At 44.9% G+C, this 20,225-nt stretch overlaps 1 protein-coding gene across 10 annotated transcripts in view; it reads left to right on the forward strand.

The window, feature by feature from the left end:
* The window catches only part of tenm3 (teneurin transmembrane protein 3), a 404,606-nt gene that overhangs the window by 318,810 nt on the left and 65,571 nt on the right, over window positions 1–20,225 (forward strand). For all 10 annotated transcript variants that reach the window (XM_088372494.1, XM_088372486.1, XM_088372491.1 and 7 more), the window contains 10 exons: window positions 4,994–5,148; window positions 12,290–12,391; window positions 12,536–12,709; window positions 12,881–12,940; window positions 13,066–13,228; window positions 13,423–13,561; window positions 13,654–13,759; window positions 13,919–14,061; window positions 14,250–14,428; window positions 17,827–17,931. In XM_088372494.1, the coding sequence (XP_088228620.1) occupies window positions 4,994–5,148; window positions 12,290–12,391; window positions 12,536–12,709; window positions 12,881–12,940; window positions 13,066–13,228; window positions 13,423–13,561; window positions 13,654–13,759; window positions 13,919–14,061; window positions 14,250–14,428; window positions 17,827–17,931 (1,326 nt within the window). The remainder of the gene's footprint in view (window positions 1–4,993; window positions 5,149–12,289; window positions 12,392–12,535; window positions 12,710–12,880; window positions 12,941–13,065; window positions 13,229–13,422; window positions 13,562–13,653; window positions 13,760–13,918; window positions 14,062–14,249; window positions 14,429–17,826; window positions 17,932–20,225) is intronic.

Raw genomic sequence — 20,225 nt, forward strand, 5'->3', positions numbered from 1 at the left:
GTGATCAGACGACATTGTGTCGACTGGAGTGGACTGAGACAGTGGTCAGTAGCCTATTGGCGGACATCCGAACCCTGATCGAAGTGTGCCAGCAGCAGCAGCGTCATCTGCAGCAACAATAGCAACAGCTCGAACAGAAGCCGCAGGAGATGGCTCAGGTACTCGGCACTCCCCGTACCATGTCCAGAAGCCATCTGCCCAGCCACATCCCACCCGCTGTTGTCGCCCCTCCCCCACATCCAGGTTGCGCTCCATCGCCGAGACCCAGAGAGCCGTGGATGTTCCAGATCCTCGTCTTGGTAACATAGAAAAGGTCAATGGAGATCCCAAACATGTGAGGGCGTTTGTGACCAACTGCCGCATCATGTTGAGTCTCCAACCCGCCACATTCGCGACCGAGCCAGCCAAAGTAGGTTTTATCCTGTCCCACCTCACGGGCGAAGCACGGCTGTGGGGAATGGCTGAGTATGAGCGAAGGGCCCCTGCTTGTGACTCATTCGAAGCCTTTGCGAGCGAACTCCTACGGCAATTTGACCTGGACTCGGCCACAGAGGACGCCGCCGAGGAGCAGACTACATTGCGGCAGGGTAGTCGATCAGTGGCAGAGTATGCTCTCAAGTTCCAGACATTGGCTGGCAGCAGCCAGTGGAACACATCGGCCCTGGTAAGCACCTTCCTCCACGGGCTCACCAAGTACATGAAGGACGCGTTGGTGTCTTCCGAGCGTCCTCGAACACTGGTGCGATGGATTTGGCGGCCTGCGTGGACCGGCGGATCCGGACCCGGCGATGCGAGCGGGAGCGAAGAGCGCCGTGAAGCCTGCGCAACCACCCTCGTGCACCCATTCAGCTTCCATCGACCGCCCCGCCCGCTGAGCCGATGGAATTGGGGCGAGCCCACCTTTCCGCAGAGGAACACCGCCGACGGCTCACACAAGGGCTGTGCCAGAAACTGTGGTGAGGGTGGCCATCGGGCAGATGGATATCCGTTAAAAGGCCAGGGCTCGCGTGGCGTCGGGGGATCCGCGTGAGCTTGACTAACACCTTCTCTCCCAGTTCCCGTTCAAGTTCCAGCTCCTTCACGCTACAAGCACGCATCCAGCTTGCGGCGAGCGACCGCAACGTGGCGGCTTTAGTGGATTCCGGAGCGGAAGGTAACATCATGGACATCAGTTTGGCCAGTCAGCTGGAAATCAAGTTCCTGCCCCTGAGCCCGTCAATCCCCGCTCATGCCATTGACGGTCGGCAGATTGGCGAGATGACTTCCATCACGGAACAAGTCAGGTTACTTCTTTCGGGCAATCACCATGAGACGATTCGGTTTTTTCTCCTGTCTCTCCCAGAGCAGCGGCTCATCTTGGGGCTTCCCTGGCTGCGGCTGCACAACCCGGTGCTGGACTTGGGGGGTGGGAGGCGTTCGGCAGTGGAGCGAACCATGACATCACTTATGCCTAAGAGCAGCTGCCGACCTGCTCGAAAGGCCCATTCCCGGCCCTAACCTGGACATTTCCAATGTTCCAGCACAGTACCATGAACTCAAGGATGTTTTCAGCAAAGCCAAGGCAATTTTTTTTCCCCCACACCGGTCGTACGATTGCGCGATCGACCTGCTACCTGGCACCTCACCTCCCAAGGGTTACGTGTACTCCCTGTCTGCCCCTCTCTGAACACATCAAACATGTCCGGGTGGTGCTGCGCCGTCTCTTTGAGAATTCCCTGTACGTTAAGGCGGGGAAGTGCGAATTCCACACGTCAAGTTTCTCGGCTACGTGGTGCGAGAGGGATTCGTTGAGATGGACCCCGAAAAGGTGAGGGCAGTCACGTCTTGGCCAGTTCCTGAAACATGCAAGTGGGTACAACAATTCTTGGGATTTGCGAACTTCTACCGCCACTTCATCCGCAACTACAGCACCGTGGCGGCACCCCTCACCGCTCTTACCAGCCCCGCCTCCCCATACAAATGGACAAACCAGGCAGGACGTGCCATTGCGGAATTAAAGAAGAGGTTTACGTGCGCTCCTATCCTCCGAGTGCCCGATCCCGAGAGGCAGTTCATGGTTGAGGTGGACGCCTCCAACGTGGGAGTCGGGGCAGTATTGCCCCAGCGTAGCCACAAGGATGATCGCCTCCACCCATGCGCTTTCTTTTCTCGCCGCCTGTCATCCGCAGAATGAAATTATGACATCGGCAATCGGGAACTCCTGGCGGTCAAGCTGGCTCTGGAGGAGTGGAGGCACTGGTTGGAAGGTGCCACCACGCCGTTCATCGTCTGGACGGACCACCGCAACCTGGAATACTTGAGATCGGCCGAGAGACTGAACGTAGGCAAGCTTGGTGGGCCCTTTTTTTCACCGGTTCGAATTTTCGCTCTCTTACAGACCGGCCTCCCGCAACGCGAAGGCAGACGCCTTATTGCGCAGGTTCCCTGGAGGGGAGGAGGTGGAGGGTCCAATTCCCACTATCCTTCCGAGCTCTGTTTGGGTGGCGGCCCTGTCGTGGGAGATTGAGCGTCAGGTGGAGGCTGCAGCGCACGATCAACCTGGTCCCAGCAACTGCCCAGAGGGTCGCCTGTTTGTCCCCGAGGACCTGCGGTCATCCGTCCTTCAATGGGCACACGACTCCTGCCTCGCCTGCCATCCCAGAACTGCCCGCACAAGGTTCATGGTGGCTCAGCGGTTCTGGTGGCCTGCCTGGAGGGAGGAGACGCACGATTACGTCAAGGTCTGCCCTACCTGTAACCGCTGTAAGTCATCTAATCAGCCCCCGGCCGGGTTGCTCCAGCCTCTACCCGTTCCCCGGCGACACTGGTCTCACCTGTCGGTCGACTTCGTCACGGGGCTTCCGTCTTCGGAGGTAAAAACTGCGGTCCCCACAGTCGTGGACCGGTTCAGCAAAATGGGCCATTTTATTCCCCTGCCCAAACTCCCGTCGGCAATGCAAACTGCGTCCATTCTGCTGCAGGAGGTTGTTCGGCACCACGGCATCCCTCAGGACATTGTGTCGGACCGTGGCCCGCAATTCTCTTCCGCCTTCTGGGCGGAGTCGTGCCAGCTCCTCTGCGCCACAGCCAGCCTCTCGTCAGGGTTCCATCCGCAATCGAATGGGCAAGCCGAACGTCTGAAACAGGAGCTGGGCAAGGCTTTCTTCTGCAGCTGCGCACAGAATCTCGCAAGCTGGCGCCCCGCTTCGTCGGTCCCTTCCCCATATGCAAGGTAATTAACCTGTCTGCTGTTAGTCTGCGCATTCCTAGCTCCATGAAGGTCCATCCCACGTTCCACGTCTCTCGGGTGAGACCCGTGTTTGAGAGCCCTTTGGGTGCAGTGTCTGCTCTGCCGCCACACCGGCTCGTCGAGGGAGAGCCGGCTTACACCGTCCGCTCCTTGCTCCGGTCGCGGCGTCATGGCCGTGGGCGCCAGTACCTCGTGGATTGGGAGGGGTACAATGATTTGCACCGCTCCTGGGTGCCGAGCCACTCAATCCTTGACCCCTCACTCGTCGCGGAGTTCCACCGCCTGCATCGGGACCAGCCGGGCCCCCGGCGAGGGCGTACGTGCCGGAGGGAGATGGCCTGTGGGGAGGGTCCGCCGCTGCACCGCGCCCCGGCATCTGCTGGTTCGACGTCGGCTGCCGAATCGGATGCATCAACCGAGTATTGATTCCCCCCGCCCACTCGGTGTAGGGGGGCTGTTCCTGAGGACGTTGGGAGTCGTTCCTTTTGGGGGGGGTTCTGTCACGCGCCGGTGTCATCCAGCCACGCCCCCCAATCACCATGATCACTGTCACCTGTCGCGGGCTCATTGGGAGCGCTATATTAGTACGGCCAGCGAAACAATCCTTGTCAGCTTGTGATGTCTACGTGCACACCGGTCCTTGTAAGCTTGACTCCCCGTTTCTTTATGATTCGGTTCTGTTCCTGTCTGTCCAGTGCTACCTTGTCAGTCCGCAGTTGCTCTCTTTGGAGATCACCCGTCCGCCATGTCCATTCCTCGCCAGTGCGAAGTCCAGCCGCAAGCCCCTACCCCTGGCTTGCCATCCGGGTATCCACACCCGACGAGCGCAACCTCGCCCGTTCGCCACTTCAGCCCTCCATCGTTCTCCTCTCCCTACACAATAAAGTCTGCTTCACTTTGCATTTGGCTGTACTGTCCGATCTCTCACAATGTAGCCCTCAACTTATGAACATGTTGGGTTCTGAAAAGCTGTTTTAAAGTCAAATTGTTTGTAAATTGAGACACATCTAATTGGTATGCACAAGGATAAAATCTGATAGAAAAGGTGGACAGGAAAACCTATTAGGCAGGACATGAACAAGGCTCAGAGGGAAAATGAAGGAGAATGAAACATAATTAAAATGGGAAAAATGCACCATATATGGAAAAAATATCAATGGTGTGATAATCGTTTTTGTATATAATTGTATGCTTTTATCTGAATTTGACCCGTCAGATTTAAACTTAAATGCACATTGTCATCGAATAGTTGAAGATTACCTAGCAGAAATTTAAGTGTTTGCTTATTTTGCCGCATGAACACAAGAAGCACAACAAGACACGAGTGGCTGGAGGGAGCTGATGACGATGATAATGGTTCACATACTACATCACAGGTGTCATACTCAAGGCCCGGGGGCCAGATACGACTCGCCACATCATTTTATGTAACCCGCGAAGACAAATTGTGCATCAAATTCGTGTGTCATTACTAGAATTGCAAATTGTCTTCACTTTTAATAACTTTTTTTTTAAATATTTGACCAGTTTTTACTCGTCTGATTTGAAAACGAGTTATTTGTCAGTTTGTTTTGTAGCTTTTACTTTATATATTATGAGGTGGTCATACATTTATTTGGGTTGACAGTCATAATGGCCCTCTGAAAAAAGCTATGACTACAATGCGGCCCGGCCCGCGAAATGAGTTTGACACCCCTGTACTACATGGTAGAAATGTTAAATGATATGCTGTGCTTTGGTGATGTTTTTTTCTACCCTATACAGGGATTGCAGTTGACAAAAATGGTTTAATTTACTTTGTGGATGGGACGATGATCAGAAAAGTGGATCGCAATGGGATCATCTCCACAGTGTTGGGAAGCAATGACTTGACTTCTGCACGACCTCTGACCTGTGATACCAGCATGCACATAAGACAGGTGACAAAGTGTCCTCACAATGACATGTACCGTAATTGCCGGACTATAAACCGCACTAGATTTTAAGCCGCACCAGCTAAAATTCAGGGATATTTCAGTTTTTGTTAGAGATTTGCTCACTCCAACTTATTTTGCAAGAACCACACGGGAGACAAGTAAGTCCTTTTGGACACCTGCAGGTGGAGAGTTCACTCGTTCAAGGAATGAAGTCTGAACCCTCGTTCCTGCGAGGGGATATTTATTAAGAGAAACAGAGTGGGGGTTTGGGTAAACTGGCTAAAGCCCTTGTCCTCTAGTCTAAACATGTCAGGGGATGTTTTACGACCTTGTGATAAGGAGGACAAGGTAAGGTATTTATTACCTGTTGCATTCCAACATAATCCTATGATAAAGATAACCTGGAAAACCCTAACAGTTTTTTTCTTACAAACGCCGTAACATCATGCCTGGAGATAGACACAAAGGTCGATCTTGGAAACGAGGAACCTCCTCACGACCAGCATTGACAATTCTGTCTTTGAACATCGAAGGGTTCTCCTCTGCAAAACGAACAATCTTAGCCGCCCTGCACAGCATCGGACTTAGCAGAGTTTATTGAGAAGGGACAGAAATGTGTTCAGCTGTGGCTGAACCGCATCTAGCCAAGCCTTGTAACCACGTTAAGAAGTACAACTCCAATACATTAAATCCATCGATTGTCCTTTATACAAATGCGCCGCGCCGCTGACATCGGACTCGTTGTAAGTTGCATTTCTAATTATTCCACAGACCCATATAACGATATATAAAGTATATTTCAAATAACTATCATATTACAACAATATTATCAAACCCTCTGTGTCACTCCAAATCATTAAATCCATCAATCAAATTCCTCGTCCTTTATGTCAACAACGCCGCGCGCGCGCCGCAAAGATCTAGTATATAACTACATTGTAGCATTAACAAAGTACCAGGAAAGACGTGGGCTTGGTAAACGGCTCTTTATTTAACAAAACAAGAGTTCAACGAGCCAACAACTACTGAACTGTAACGATAAAAAGATATACACGTTGCTACACGAAATAAAATATATCAAATAACTATAACATAAATACATTTTTCAAACCTTGTGTCACTGCAAATCATTAAATCCTTCAAACGTGGGGCCCTTCGTCATCTTCGTCATCCCGTGATTGAATCCTTTGTCCTTTATGTAAACAACCGCCGCGCTGCTGACGTCACTTTCAGTTCAAATGACAGTAATCCCTTGCTACATCACGGTTCGTTTATCGCGGTTTCACTACATCGTGGATTTTTGAATTTTGAAAATTTGTGAAAAAATTCACATATAAGTTGCTCCTGAGTATAAGTCGCCCCCCCCCCACCCAAACTATGAAAAAAAAACGCGACTTATAGTCCGAAAATTACGCTACATGCACGATCGCTCAAGATGCCATTTTCAGCATAGAATTTTCTGCTTTTAAAAAATTAATAAACTCAAGTCTGTGTTGTTTAGCCTGTGCTGATATTGGCAAAGTTTCAGATTAGGAGCCTGCATTGATTCAAGATTCAAGAGTTTTTATTCGCCATGTTTGAGCTTGCCAAACAAGGAATTTGACTTCGGTAAATCACAGCCTCTGTTCAACATTTAGGTGACGAACAACACTCAGATGTTGACATGTTTACATTTTGGGGGTCTAGTTGACCTCCAGTCTTCATTTATGGAATAAAAATAAACAACATCCTTCTGACTTGGGCCCCCTGGCAACTTATCTAAAGCCAACAGTCGCAATTTCGGGTGTTAAACTGGATAGTGATTTTAAAATTGACCGGCAAATTGGTGCTGTAGTTAAGTCCAGCTTTTTTCATCCTTGGGAGCATTGCTAAGATAAAGCCTCTCATTTCTAAGGAGCACTTTAAAACAGTAATTCATGTTCTCGTTACACCTCAGCTGAATTACTGTAATGCAATTTATTTTGGAGTCAGACAGTTCTCCAAGTGTCTCCGTTGGTCCAAACTTAACTCCTACGCTGACGTCCCATTTGACGCCCTGTGTATTTTAGAGTTTTTTTTCATAAGATTCTAGTGTTTGTTTTGAAATATTTAAATAATCTTGCCCCACCCTATCTCTCTAAACTCCTTCGCCCCTATGCATTTTAGGTCAGCAGGCCAGATACTATTTTAAGTACAGAGAACTAAGCAAAGGCCAAATATCAAAACTTTTCCAATGCCAAACCCTCTCTTTAACTTCCCACTAAACGTTAGGCAAGCCCCCTCGCTTCCATCTTTAAAAATCGTTTGTGCTTCTTACTTTCTTTGTAATTAATTTATTGTTTTAACTTTGTTGTTGCATTACTTATTTTTACTCCCTGTACAGCACTTTGTATGCAGTCGTTATTTTAAAGTGCACTTGAGTTGAATCGAGGTTATTTCCATTCAAATACAACAATTCTGAATTTAACACAAATCAAGCCTTAAAACATCAATCATACCCCATTTTGGCTGAATAGTTTTTGAAGTATACAACTGAGGATTTGACTTTTTCAATCCAACCATTTCTTAGCAGCTTGTCCAGTGCGGACGTTTACAGCTCTAAACTACACATGGTGGACTTGTCGGTTAGTTAAAGGGATGATACACGGTCGGTGAGTTGGGCGGCAGGATTGGTTGGTTGGTTGGTTGGTTGGTTGGTTGGTTGGTTGGTTGGTTGGTTGGTTGGTTGGTTGGTTGGTTGGTTGGTTGGTTGGTTGCGTCGGTAATAAAAAAAAGATCAATACATATCTTAAAAAGTTCAACGCAGTTCATATGTTCAAAGGGAGTAGGAAGTAGAAAAACATATCCAGTCTTACTTTTTAATTTATAAATTAAGAGAAATCATGTGATTATTCATATGAAATACATTATTCACATACCGTATTTTTCGCACCAAAAGGCGCACTGGATTATAAGGCGCACACTCATTGAATTTTTTTCTTTTTTTTAGACATAATTTTATACATAGGGTGCACCGGATTAAAAGGCGCATGAAATAGAAGCTATACTGCAAAAAACTGAGGTTGGCTAGGGTTGCGGTATGCATCCACTAGCCAATAACCAATGAGCCCTCTGTAAACAATCGCGTTTCTCAAACTATCTCCTATGAAATGATCGGAACTGAATAAAGTACGATCGAACACATTGGTACTACTTACTTATGTTTCCCTTCCATATCGAGCCGTAAATTTACTCGAAACATTAACGGAACAGCCTATTTTGAGATGAAATATCATCGTGTGTATAGCAGCTATCATTATAGCATTAGCCACCCGCAAACTCCCATGAGCCTCAGCAAAGTGTCGTGGCAGCCCTCTGTAAACAATCGCGTTTCTCAAACTATCTCCTATAAAATTATCGGAAATGAATAAAGTTTGATCTAACACATTGGTACTGCTTACTTATGTTTCCCTTCTATATCGATCCGTAAATTTACTCGAAAAATCAACGGAGCAGCCTATTTTGAGATGATACAGCCTCGTGCGTATAGCAGCTATCATTATAGCATTAGCCACCCGCAAACTCCCATGAGCCTCAGCTCGCAGACTCCCCTGAGCCTCAGCAAAGTGTCATGGCAGCCCTCTGTAAACAATCACATTTCTCACACTATCTCCGATAACAAACCTGGGCAAATTACGGCCCGCGGGCCACATCCGGCCCTTTGTGTATCCCTGTCCGGCCCGCATGTGGCCAATCGTAATTAAAAATAAATAAATAAATACCGTATTTGCCGGTGTATAAGTCGACTCGGTGTATAAGTCGACCCCCTAATATTCGACGGAAATTTACGATTTTATGATATATCCTTTGTATAAGTCGAGCTCAATTGTTGCATTATATTAAACTTCAAAATTCAATCTGAGATATGCGAAATTTATTGACGAAATGTGTTCAAATTTGCGAGTTTGTAGCGAGCGATCTATACGCCATTTTAAATATTATTTACTTCATGACCCTGTGATATTACGCGCCGAGAGAGACTAACAACAATGAACACTCTTAGAAACTGGTTTATTTTTAGTTAATAAACAACAAATTATAATTATAAAGTGATTGCCGGTACATAGAGTTCAAAATTCGTCTTCATCGTGGCTATTTCCGAAAAGCTCGTTTCATTCGTTTTCGTTTAGTTTGTCGTCATAAAGGGCATCTTGTTGGTCTTCTCTATCCTCAGTTTCCTCCTCCTCTTCCCAGATAAGGTCGTCTTCTGTCCCATCGAGAGCGTTTGGCGAATATTTTCTAAGTGCCAACGGCTCTTGCGCCATAAAGAGTCCGCCTCGGCTGGTTCCCCATGTCGGCCAGAACAAGTGAAAATTCGGCCTCTTCCCCTGGAAATCTGGCCAAGTTTGGCAAATATTTTCTAAGTGCCAACGACTCAACCGCCGTAAAGTGTCCGCCTCGGCTGGTTCCCCATGTCGGCCACCACAAGTGAAAATTCGGCCTCTTCCCCTGGAAGTCTGGCCAAGTTTGGCAAATATTTTCAAAGTGCGAACGACTATACCGCCGTCAAGTGTCCGCCTCGGCTGGTTCCCCGTGTCGGCCACCACAAGTGAAAATTCGGCCTCTTCCCCTGGAAGTCCGGCCAAGTTTGGCGAATATTTTCTAAGTGCCAACGACTCAACCGCCGTAAAGAGTCCGCCTCGGCTGGTTCCCCGTGTCGGCCACCACAAGTAAAAATTCGGCCTCTTCCCCTGGAAGTCCGGCCAAGTTTGGCGAATATTTTCTAAGTGCCAACGGCTCTTGCGCCATAAAGTGTCCGCCTCGGCTGGTTCCTCCGGTCGGCCAGAACTAGTGAAAATTCGGCCTCTTCCCCTGGAAGTCCAGCCAAGTTTGGCGAATATTATCTAAGTGCCAACGACTCAACCGCCGTAAAGTGTCCGCTTCGGCTGGTTCCTCCGGTCGGCCAGAATAAGTGAAAATTCTGCCTCTTCGCCTGGAAGTCTAGCCAAGTTTGGCGAATATTTTCTAAGTGCCAACGACATTCATTTAGACATGGCGATTGAATTATTGTCGTTGCTTGACGCGCGATGACTCGCACATTCGCTCAATACCCAGTACTTCCCCCTAGCAGTCATCGTCGCTGCCTGGCTTTCGATGTCCGTTATTGAGGTGAGAATATTTGAAATTGTTGCTGAGGATGCGTGTTAATGCGACGAACGCTTTATAATGATTCAGTTTCTCGCTGTTTGATGAGCCTGACGCACGCACACCCACGCACAATGAGATGCATGAGAAACGGCCTTGGTTACCATCACATTTGAAGCGATGAATACGAAGTTAAATTTTATGACTCGCTGTATAAGTCGAGGTCGATTTTTTTCGGTCGATTTTGGATCGAAAAAGGTCGACTAATACACCGGCAAATACGGTAAATAAAAATTTGTGTCGTGCGTACAATACAACTGTTTTGCTTCTATTTTGAAAGGCGTCGCACTTCCGTGTAGCGTACGTGTATGTGAGCTGTGCGTGAGGTGAACGGTGCGAAGTAATGCTGCCCGAGAAACGTGTGCTGACCCTCAGAAAAGAAAAGTTGACAAGGAGCGCCGTGTTTTCAACAAGACATGGACTGCCAAGTATTTCTTTACAGAAATGAAAGGTAAAGCCATGTGCCTGATTTGTGGTACACAGGTCGCTGTGTTTAAAGAATATAATTTGAGTCGCCATTACACGACCAAGCATGAGAAAAAATACATCTGTCTGATAAACAGGGCGCATCAGAGGCTGATGCATTGCTAGCAAAACTGGAAGCCCAACAAGGACTTTTTATCAAACTTCACACCCAGAGATGGAGCGGCTTTGTCATTTGAGGAAAAGTTAAAGAAGTTAAGAATAAATTGTACTGATTAGTAATTGTTTTTTTATTTGACCTTTACACCACAATTTCACATAGCTTAATATAAATATAAACAGAATAATTGTATTCTTCTAATTACCAGTACCAACTATTTAAAATAAATAATTTAGTGCATTTTACAATGGAAGAAAATTGAGCAAGTTTAAGTTATCGTAGGTGAGGCCCTCTGACACAACTCAGGTATAAAATGATCGGAACTGATTGTGGCAGCCCTCTGTAAACAATCGCGTTTCTCAAACTATCTCCTATAAAATTATCGGAAATGAATAAAGTTCGATCTAACATATTGGTACTGCTTATGTTTCCCTTCTACATCGATCTGTAAATTTACTCGAAACATTAACGAAGCAGCCTATTTTGAGATGAAATAGCCTCGTGCGTATAGCAGTTATCATTATACCATTAGCCACTCGCAAACTCCCATGAGCCTCAAATCGCAGATTCCCATGAGCCTCAGCAAAGTGTCGTGGCAGCCCTCTGTAAACAATCACGTTTCTCAAACACTCTCTCATTAAAGTGATCAGAACCGACTAAAGACTGATTTAACACATTGATGCTGCTTATTTATGATTCCGTTGGATATTGATCCGTAAACGTACTCGAAAACATTAACGGAAAAGCCTATTTTTAAATGAAATAGCCTCGCGGGTACAACAGCTATTCAGTGACGCCCCCTGATCACGGTTGCCGTAATGCTGGGAAGCGATGCGACCTTGTAATTTACTAGTCGTACTAAAACGTACTGAAACGTTTTGTGCAGAGCGCTGTGTACAACCAGTATGGATCAACATATTCATCAATTGATCCATTTATAAGGCGCTCTGCAGTATAAGGCGCACTGTGTTTTTTGGAGTTAATTTTAAGTTTTTAAGTGCGCCTAATAGTGCGGAAAGTACGGTAGTCATATAACGGCGATAAAAAACAAAAACAATACTACCTCTTTAAGTATTTTAAAATAATTGTACGTACATAATTAACTTTTCACATCTGTCGTGTAGAATTTACTGCGCTTGCATGGCTTTGTGGTTTTCCGTCTTTGGGAAGAAAACAGAGTACCATGGAGATAACCCAAACAGGTACAGGGAGAATTTGAAAACTCCTCTTTTGCCCTGAGAAACTTTAGGATGTGAGGTGACAGTTTCTAAACACTGCTCCATTGTGCTGCCTTACCAATTACTTTATAGACATACTGTATTTCTAGGAAGAACCTGTCATAAACGTGTGATAGTTTGTCTGAGATAAAACTCTCCACCTTGTTACCTCTACATCCAGGTTCGTTTGGAATGGCCCACTGATCTAGCAATCAGTCCCATGGACAACTCCATATATGTTTTGGACAACAATGTTGTGCTGCAGATCACTGAAGATAGACAGGTATTGTCCGTATGTACATTCTTAATACTTTGTGACATATTCTGTGCTTCCTTTTTCTTTCCTACTCAGTGAAAAAGAAAACACCAACATCCATTAATGTAATTAACTATGTCATTAAGCAATACTGTTTGGGTGTGTGTTCAGGTTCGTATCGTGGCAGGCCGTCCCATGCACTGCCAAGTACCTGGTATTGAATACACTATGGGAAAAAAAGCTGTTCAGACCATGCTAGAGGGAGCAACAGCCATTTCCTTGTCCTACAATGGCATTCTGTACATCACAGAGACAGACGAGAAAAAAATCCATCGCATTCGACAGGTAATCTTCAACCTGTGGGGTGGAGGGGATTATCTGGTGGTCCTAAGCATGTTGGAGGGCCCTGTGAACCTCCCCCACAATGACACGATTTCTAAAAAAATGTTTTAATCCCTCAGCTATCGGTCCACCCAGACTTTGATTTCCCCCACTATTTTATCTACTTGTTCCTAGGTCTCAACTGATGGAGAAATTACCTATGTTGCCGGAGCACCATCTGATTGTGACTGCAAGGTACTTAAATCACCCAATTTCTTATTTCATATCTAGATTGCTGTACAATGTAATTTCCAAAAGTTTTAGTTATAATGTTAATGATGATCATCTGTCTCACATCCTGTCTCATTTATTTGCTACAGAATGACGCCAACTGTGACTGTTACCAAACAGGAGATGGTTATGCAAAAGACGCACGACTTAATTGTCCTTCCTCTTTGGTGGTATCCCCGGATGGGACACTGTACGTGGCCGATCTAGGAAATATTCGCATTCGAGCAATCCGGCGGAACCAACCACTTACTGGTATATCATTTCATTGAATTTAATTTGTTGACTATACAATTACATTCCAACTTAGCACAATGATGGGTACCATTAGGTAAACATGTTACCTCAAATGTGTGTAAGCATTTTTTATCCAAATAGCGTTGTGCATTAACCAATGCCTCAGGTCAAGGGTTGAAAATAAATGCTTTAATGTGTGTGTGTGTCCTCAGTCTCTTTAGCATCTGGTCCCAGCTATTATGAAGTGACCTCTCCAGCCTCCCAGGAGCTCTATGTGTTTGACTTGAATGGAACGCACCAATTCACACTATCCCTAGTCACTGGAGACTATAAATACAATTTTAGCTACAGGTTGGTGTGGGATGAGATTTGCTTTTACGCCCCATCCTTCCCCCTGTGAGTCACATAATTTACCATGTTGATGTTTTTTGTTTTTTTTAAAGCAATGAGGAGGATTTAACAGCAGTGACTGACAGCAGCGGTAACACACTCCGTATACGTAGAGATACCAACAGGATGCCTGTACGTGTGGTTGCGCCAGACAATCAGGTGAGTTAAGACCTCACACAAAGATAAACTACTGAGCTGTCTTTTGAAATATCAAATCAAATCAAATCAAATAAAATAGGGTGTTGTATCTGGCCATAAAACTATCAAGAGATTGTACACAAACCCCGTGTATGCCCGTGCCCACGCTTCTATGTATAGGTCATCTGGCTGACCATTGGAACAAATGGGGGTCTGAAGTCTCTCACAGCCCAGGGTCAAGAGCTGGTCTTGTTTAGTTACCATAGCAACAGTGGCTTACTAGCGACCAAAAGCATCCAAATTGGGTGGACTACTTTCTATGAGTAAGTATATATTTTTATTTGTATTTGTGGTGAACACAAGGAAAACCTGTATAGATTTGCTTTAAATACGACTCGTGTAATTTCATTAGTTTCCAACCACTGCCTCCTGCCGTGGCCATGGATATTTTTAGATCATGGAAACTCATTTGATATATCTCAATTACTTTTCCTCTTCACTTTACCTACAGTTATGACAGTGAGGGTCGTTTGACTAATGTAACCTTCCCCACTGGCATGGTTACCAATCTCCACGGCGACATGTCATCAGGGGCAGTTGCTGTGGATATTGAGACGTCAGGGAGGGACGAGGATGTTTCCATAACGACCAACCTGTCATCTATAGACTCATTCTATACTCTGGTGCAGGGTAAGAGCTTAAATTTGAGAGCTTGGTGTTGCAGTCTTAAATCATGTGTATTGTATTGCATACATTTTGAACACAAATGCTGCGTCTTTAACTGAGGTAATTGGTTGAATTAAAATAACATAACTTGGCAATTAGGTGGCACGGTGGTGCACCGGTTAGCTCGGTGGTGCACGTCCGCCTCACAGTTCAGATGGTGCGGGTTCGATTTCACCTCCAGCCCTCCCTGTGTGGAGTTTGCATGTTCTCCCCGTGCCCACGTGGGTTTTCTCCAGGCACTCTGGTTTCCTCCCACATCCCAAAAAACATGCTTGGTAGGCCAATTGAGCACTCCAAATTGCCCGTAGGTGTGAGTGTGGGTGATTGTTCATCTTTGTCTGCCTTGCAATTGGCTGACAACCAGTTAAGGGTGTCCCCCGCCTACTGCCCGATGACTACTGGGATAAGCTCCAGCACGCCCGCGACCTCAGTGGGGGCAAGCGGTACAGAAAATGGATGGATAACTTGGCAAGTATTTAATCATTCTTAGCAATGGCGGTGTAGGAGGATATTTCAGAATTGCTTTCATCACCTATACTGAGCAGTATTCCTTTTTGGATTTAATGAAGATAATGACAGAATACTATAATACATTATCGTCAAAAAGCTGAAAATAATGGGAATAGTCACTTAAAATCTTTAAGAGAAATAACAGTAACAATATAAGCTTCACATGAAACATTTTGTACCCCACTTCTTTTCTGCTTTGTTTTGCTGTAAACTACTGTAACGTACCAAAATCCATTTTCCCTCGCACTTACTACTAAATACTAACCCTAACCCACTTGCTTTCATCAACAGCACCTCAGATTTTCTCAAATTGTATTTCTCAATTTTTGCTTTAAAAACACTCTTGTTCGCTCTTTAAAAAAAAGACAGATAATTTGCCAACATTACACAGTATGTCATGTAATGCTTGAACAAGGAGACAAATCATACATTTTGCATACCCTGGTTCAATATGAACTAATGAGCCAGTTTAACCAAGGTCATGTGTGGCCAGCAGTAATTTGTTTTAGTTCACATTATGTCTACCCAGAGTGTGAGACAAACACAGCAGGGTAGTATTGATTGGGATGTAATAAGTTATTCAACACCATTGACTCATGAAGTGTTCCCCTGCATCGATCCATATACATTATTTAGGATTTAATCTCACACTGGTTCAGTATGCAGCTAGTCTGGAAAGTTCTATGAGCTGTCTTATGAGCTTTGTAAACAATGAATGATTAGAGTATGTTGCATTTTAGGCAGTATAATTCAATTAATTGTGGACTTTAATAAAAGAAGAGTTTCATAAAAATATCAGGTTAAGGTAGGATTTTAGGAATACATCTGTTAATATTTTCAATTGTAATCAGATGGTATTACAAATTGAGATAAGAATATCCCTTGGGACTAAAATATTGAAGTGAATACAGGACTTTTTTTCGTTTTGTTCTGAACCTAAATCGCCCGCTTCCATCCCTCATTGTTGTTCTCGATCTGCAGTTGCAAATAAAGCTATCTGGGAGTCACCATATCCATAAATCTCCTACTATCTCCTAGCCGGCAGCTCCTTTAACTGATATCCCACTGTTCCATGTGGTGCTCCTTGTTGGCATGAAACCACTTTACAACTTTAATGTGTCGAGAGGTATCAAATCCAAGTCCACAATGTGAAAACGCTGCCTTAGTTTGGCTTTAGAGCCACGGGTGCTTCTATTGAACCGAACAAGCAGGTAAACAAGGACCGTTTCTCAAATTGAACGCTGAGAACGGTCTTGTGAACACACCAAGTATGGTCTTCCTAAGCACATAAGACTTTTTTCCAAAGGAGAGTTTCTTTGTAAATTGCAACAGCTGTTTTTTTTAATTTCCCCTCCCTCTGTGACATGTTTTTGTGGTAGTAGCATGAAATGCACCTTGGGACATTTCCCTCGCCAAGCCATTCCAAGAACTAACCAATGCTTCCTTGGTTTAAGCTATCTGACAAAAACAACATTCGCGTATTCCATGCGTTCTTGGTATATTTGTACTTCCAATTGGAACAGTACTTTTGCCGCCACTGAAGACATTTCAGGATATCAAAATGACGTAAGAACAGACAAGCAAAGAGAAATGGCCAAGCTTTCGGAAACTTGCTCGTTTACGTGCCCGTTGATTAGACTGTGGCAGGGTTTCTATTCTCTGGGCATAGATTTGTCACGACTGTTGCTCACAAATGTCCACTTTTTGGAGCGCATTAAGCCTTCCCTGCTTGAGCCTTCTGCCTCATCAATCTGTACAATTCTGTCCCTCCTTTGTGTCCAAGCTCTCATACAACTCATATACTGTACTTTCTGTGGGCTTTTGCCATCTCCCTCTTTTACTTTGATGTCCTCTTCTTTAACTCCTGTCTGTGGTTCTCACTCCTCTTTCTACCAAATCTCTTCTTCATCATCCTCCTCTTCTCTACACTCTGAATATCCTTGTTTGGTGTTCATTATCTTCTTATGTTTGCCCAGAGAAACATCAAATAATTTCCTACTGGTCTCCCAAATCACTCCTGCTATATCACCTCAATCATCTGCCAGCTCATCAAGACAACACAAAGCTATTCTTGACTCACAAGATGTTTTGCTTTGTTAACTTTCATCGTTTGGTCTTCAGGTCTACCCCCATTTTCACTCTTCCTTTTTCCCACCACCATAATAATATCATGTACTATCATCTGATGATGTTTGAATGTGGTCTTTCTTGTCACCAATGAACAACATCAAAATCTCTGTCAGGTTTCATCAACTACATACAAAACAGTCCACCTGAATGTGACTGCTGTCGCTCTTGCGTGTCATCCTGTGCTCCTCTCTCTTTTGGAAATAAGCACTTGGCACATCTATTTCCTTCGTCTGCAAAACTCACCACCATCTGTCAAATCCCTTGTCTTAATACAACCCTGCCCAGCGAATGAGCTCTGCTTCTTTACACCACTCTCTGAATCTAGAATCTATTTATGTTTATCTGCCATGACAGATGATAAAAATATTTTTGTAGTTTTTAAAGACAGAAATAGTTTGTAGGTTGGTGGAATAAAGCCTCTTGTTTAGTCATCACATCTGCTCATTTACACACATGCACACACACAACACACACCATTAGTGTTGTGAGGTTAAGGGAAACCTAATTAAAAGAGGCAGCGGGATGGTAATACCTGCTCTGTGCTCCATTAGCAGGTTCAAATAAGGAAATGGAAATTAATTTACCTGTTTTCACTCCCCTTTGTTCATTGTCTTATGATTCTTCTGTCTCCTTTTATAATCACAACCTTAATAGTCAATTAGTTTTTTTTTACGAAATATATCTCGTCTTTATGGTAATTACATGTTCCTCTATCCCCCCAGACCAGCTTCGAAACAGCTACCAAGTGGGTAATGATCATTCTCTTAGAGTCATCTATGCCAATGGGATGGATACACATTATCAGACTGAGCCTCATATTCTGGCAGGTAAGTGCACAAACTGAATAAGAAGTCCTGCTGTTACAGTGTATAGGCTGCTTTATTTACATATACGGTAATTTCCGGACTATTAGCCGCACCTGACTATAAGCCGCACCAGCCAAAAATCGCAGAAAATTTGTTTTTTTTTCCCGTAAATAAGCCGCACCGTACTATAAGCCGCATGTGCACGCGAGTTATTTACAAAGAAATATGGTACACAGAAAGCCTTTTTAAAGTTTTAATAACATACTTTAACATGTCTTTCTAAACGCTGCCTGTGATCCGGCAGTAATACCGCAGCAACACAGAAGTGTGCATGCAAGTTATTTACAAAGAAAGACAGTACACAGAAAGCCGCACCAGCAAAAAATCGCAGAAAATTGTTTTTTTCCCCGTAAATAAGCCGCACCGTACTATAAGCCGCATGTGCACGCGAGTTATTTACAAAGAAATATGGTGCACAGAAAGCCTTTTTAAAGTTTTAATAACATCCATCCATCCATCCATCCATCCATCCATCCATCCATCCATCCATTTTCTGAACCGCTTAGTCCCCACGGGGGTCGCGGGCGTGCTGGAGCCTATCCCAGCCATCAACGGGCAGTAGGCAGGGGACACCCTGAACCGGTTGCCAGCCAATCGCAGGGCACACAGAGACAAACAACCATCCGCACTCGCACTCACACCTAGGGACAATTTGGAGTGCTCAATCGGCCTACCAAGCATGTTTTTGGGATGTGGGAGGAAACCGGAGTGCCCGGAGAAAACCCACGCGGGCCCGGGGAGAACATGCAAACTCCACACAGGGAGGGCCGGAGGTGGAATCGAACCCGCACCCTCCTAACTGTGAGGCGGACGTGCTACCCAGTGCGCCACCGAGCCGTTTTAATAACATACCTTAACATTTCTTACCAAACACTGCCTGTGACGCGGCAGTAATACCGCAGCAACACGGAAGTGACACAGTAGTAATAGGGCTGGATTAAAAAAAAACATTTTTTTTTAAAGGTAAAACTCACTGAGACGTGGCGGTAACACAGCAGCAGCATGGTAGCATAGCACTAATACGGCTGGTTAAAGAAACATACCAGTAAAAGTAAAAAAAGAGCCAGTAAAAGCGCCGTCTTCATCTTCCTCCTGTGCACTGAAATCATCAAAGTATTCCTCGTCAGTGTCTGATTGGAATATCTACGTTAGATATCCTTCGCCACACACTTTCTAAGTCTCGCTTTCGTCGTCGCTTTTATGCATTTCTTCTAGCATTTTCCATGATGCATTTTCATGCTAATTTTATTCATGCACAAAGCGCTAAGTTACATTAAACTAGCGAGCTACACATAATAGCTCCAGAGTAGATGTGACTGGGAAATAAAGAAAGAAAAGGGTGACACAACACATGTCATTAACAATGGCCCAAATCGACTGCCTTTATCTTAAAAGCGGCATCATATGCATTTCTTTTGTCCCTCATGACGGTTTGTGTATAAAAGCTTCCTTTCTTCAGTAATGCCCGTCTTGTTCTCGTTCTGTCTCTTCTTTGTGTGAATTATACGACACTATTTGCCTGGCAGATGGACATGCGATTAACACACCAATTTTCTCCCCAGTGACGGTGTCACATATCCCTCCGTCCAGCAAAGCGGTGCCGCACAACAACGGCCCACAGCCTTTTTATGAAGTGATCAGGTCATCACAAAAATCACGGGAAAAAAAAAAAAGATAAGGCACACCGACTATAAGCCGCAGGGTTCCAAATTTGAGAAAAAAGTTGTGGCTTATCGTCCGAAAATTACGGTAGTGTGTTCAAGTGTGGTCCATGGGCTACACACAATAAATGCTTGTCAGATGAAATATGGTTGGTAAACCTCAAGTAGGTTACTGCCCAGTATTTGTAGTATTCTTTAAAGATGCACTGTTTGCGACACTGTCAATATGTTTTAGTATTCTGACTTGTAAAAAGTCTTCAATTCTACATCAGTCTATACCAGCATTCCATATATGTGCTACAAGATGCATCCCTCGCTTAGTGTGTGGTGTGCAGTTTGGCAGATGGAAAACAATTCTTCAAAAGGAGTCAAAATGTTTTTTAAGCTGTTTGTTGACACTCTAGTCTGAAGATGTAGACGTAATATGGAGACCAGATGAACCAATCAGAGGACGTTACGTTGTAGTACGTAAAATACGTAGACCAGGGCGGTAAACCAATCAGAGAACTGTACGTAATACATAGAGTACATACCTCCGCCACCAGTGATGAATAAATACAGCTGTTTGTGCAAACCGCATAAAGACCCTTTAAA

Source organism: Syngnathus floridae, chromosome 4 (genome assembly GCF_059516105.1).
Source record: "Syngnathus floridae isolate MCC-2025c chromosome 4, RoL_Sflo_1.0, whole genome shotgun sequence".
NCBI lineage: Eukaryota > Metazoa > Chordata > Actinopteri > Syngnathiformes > Syngnathidae > Syngnathus > Syngnathus floridae.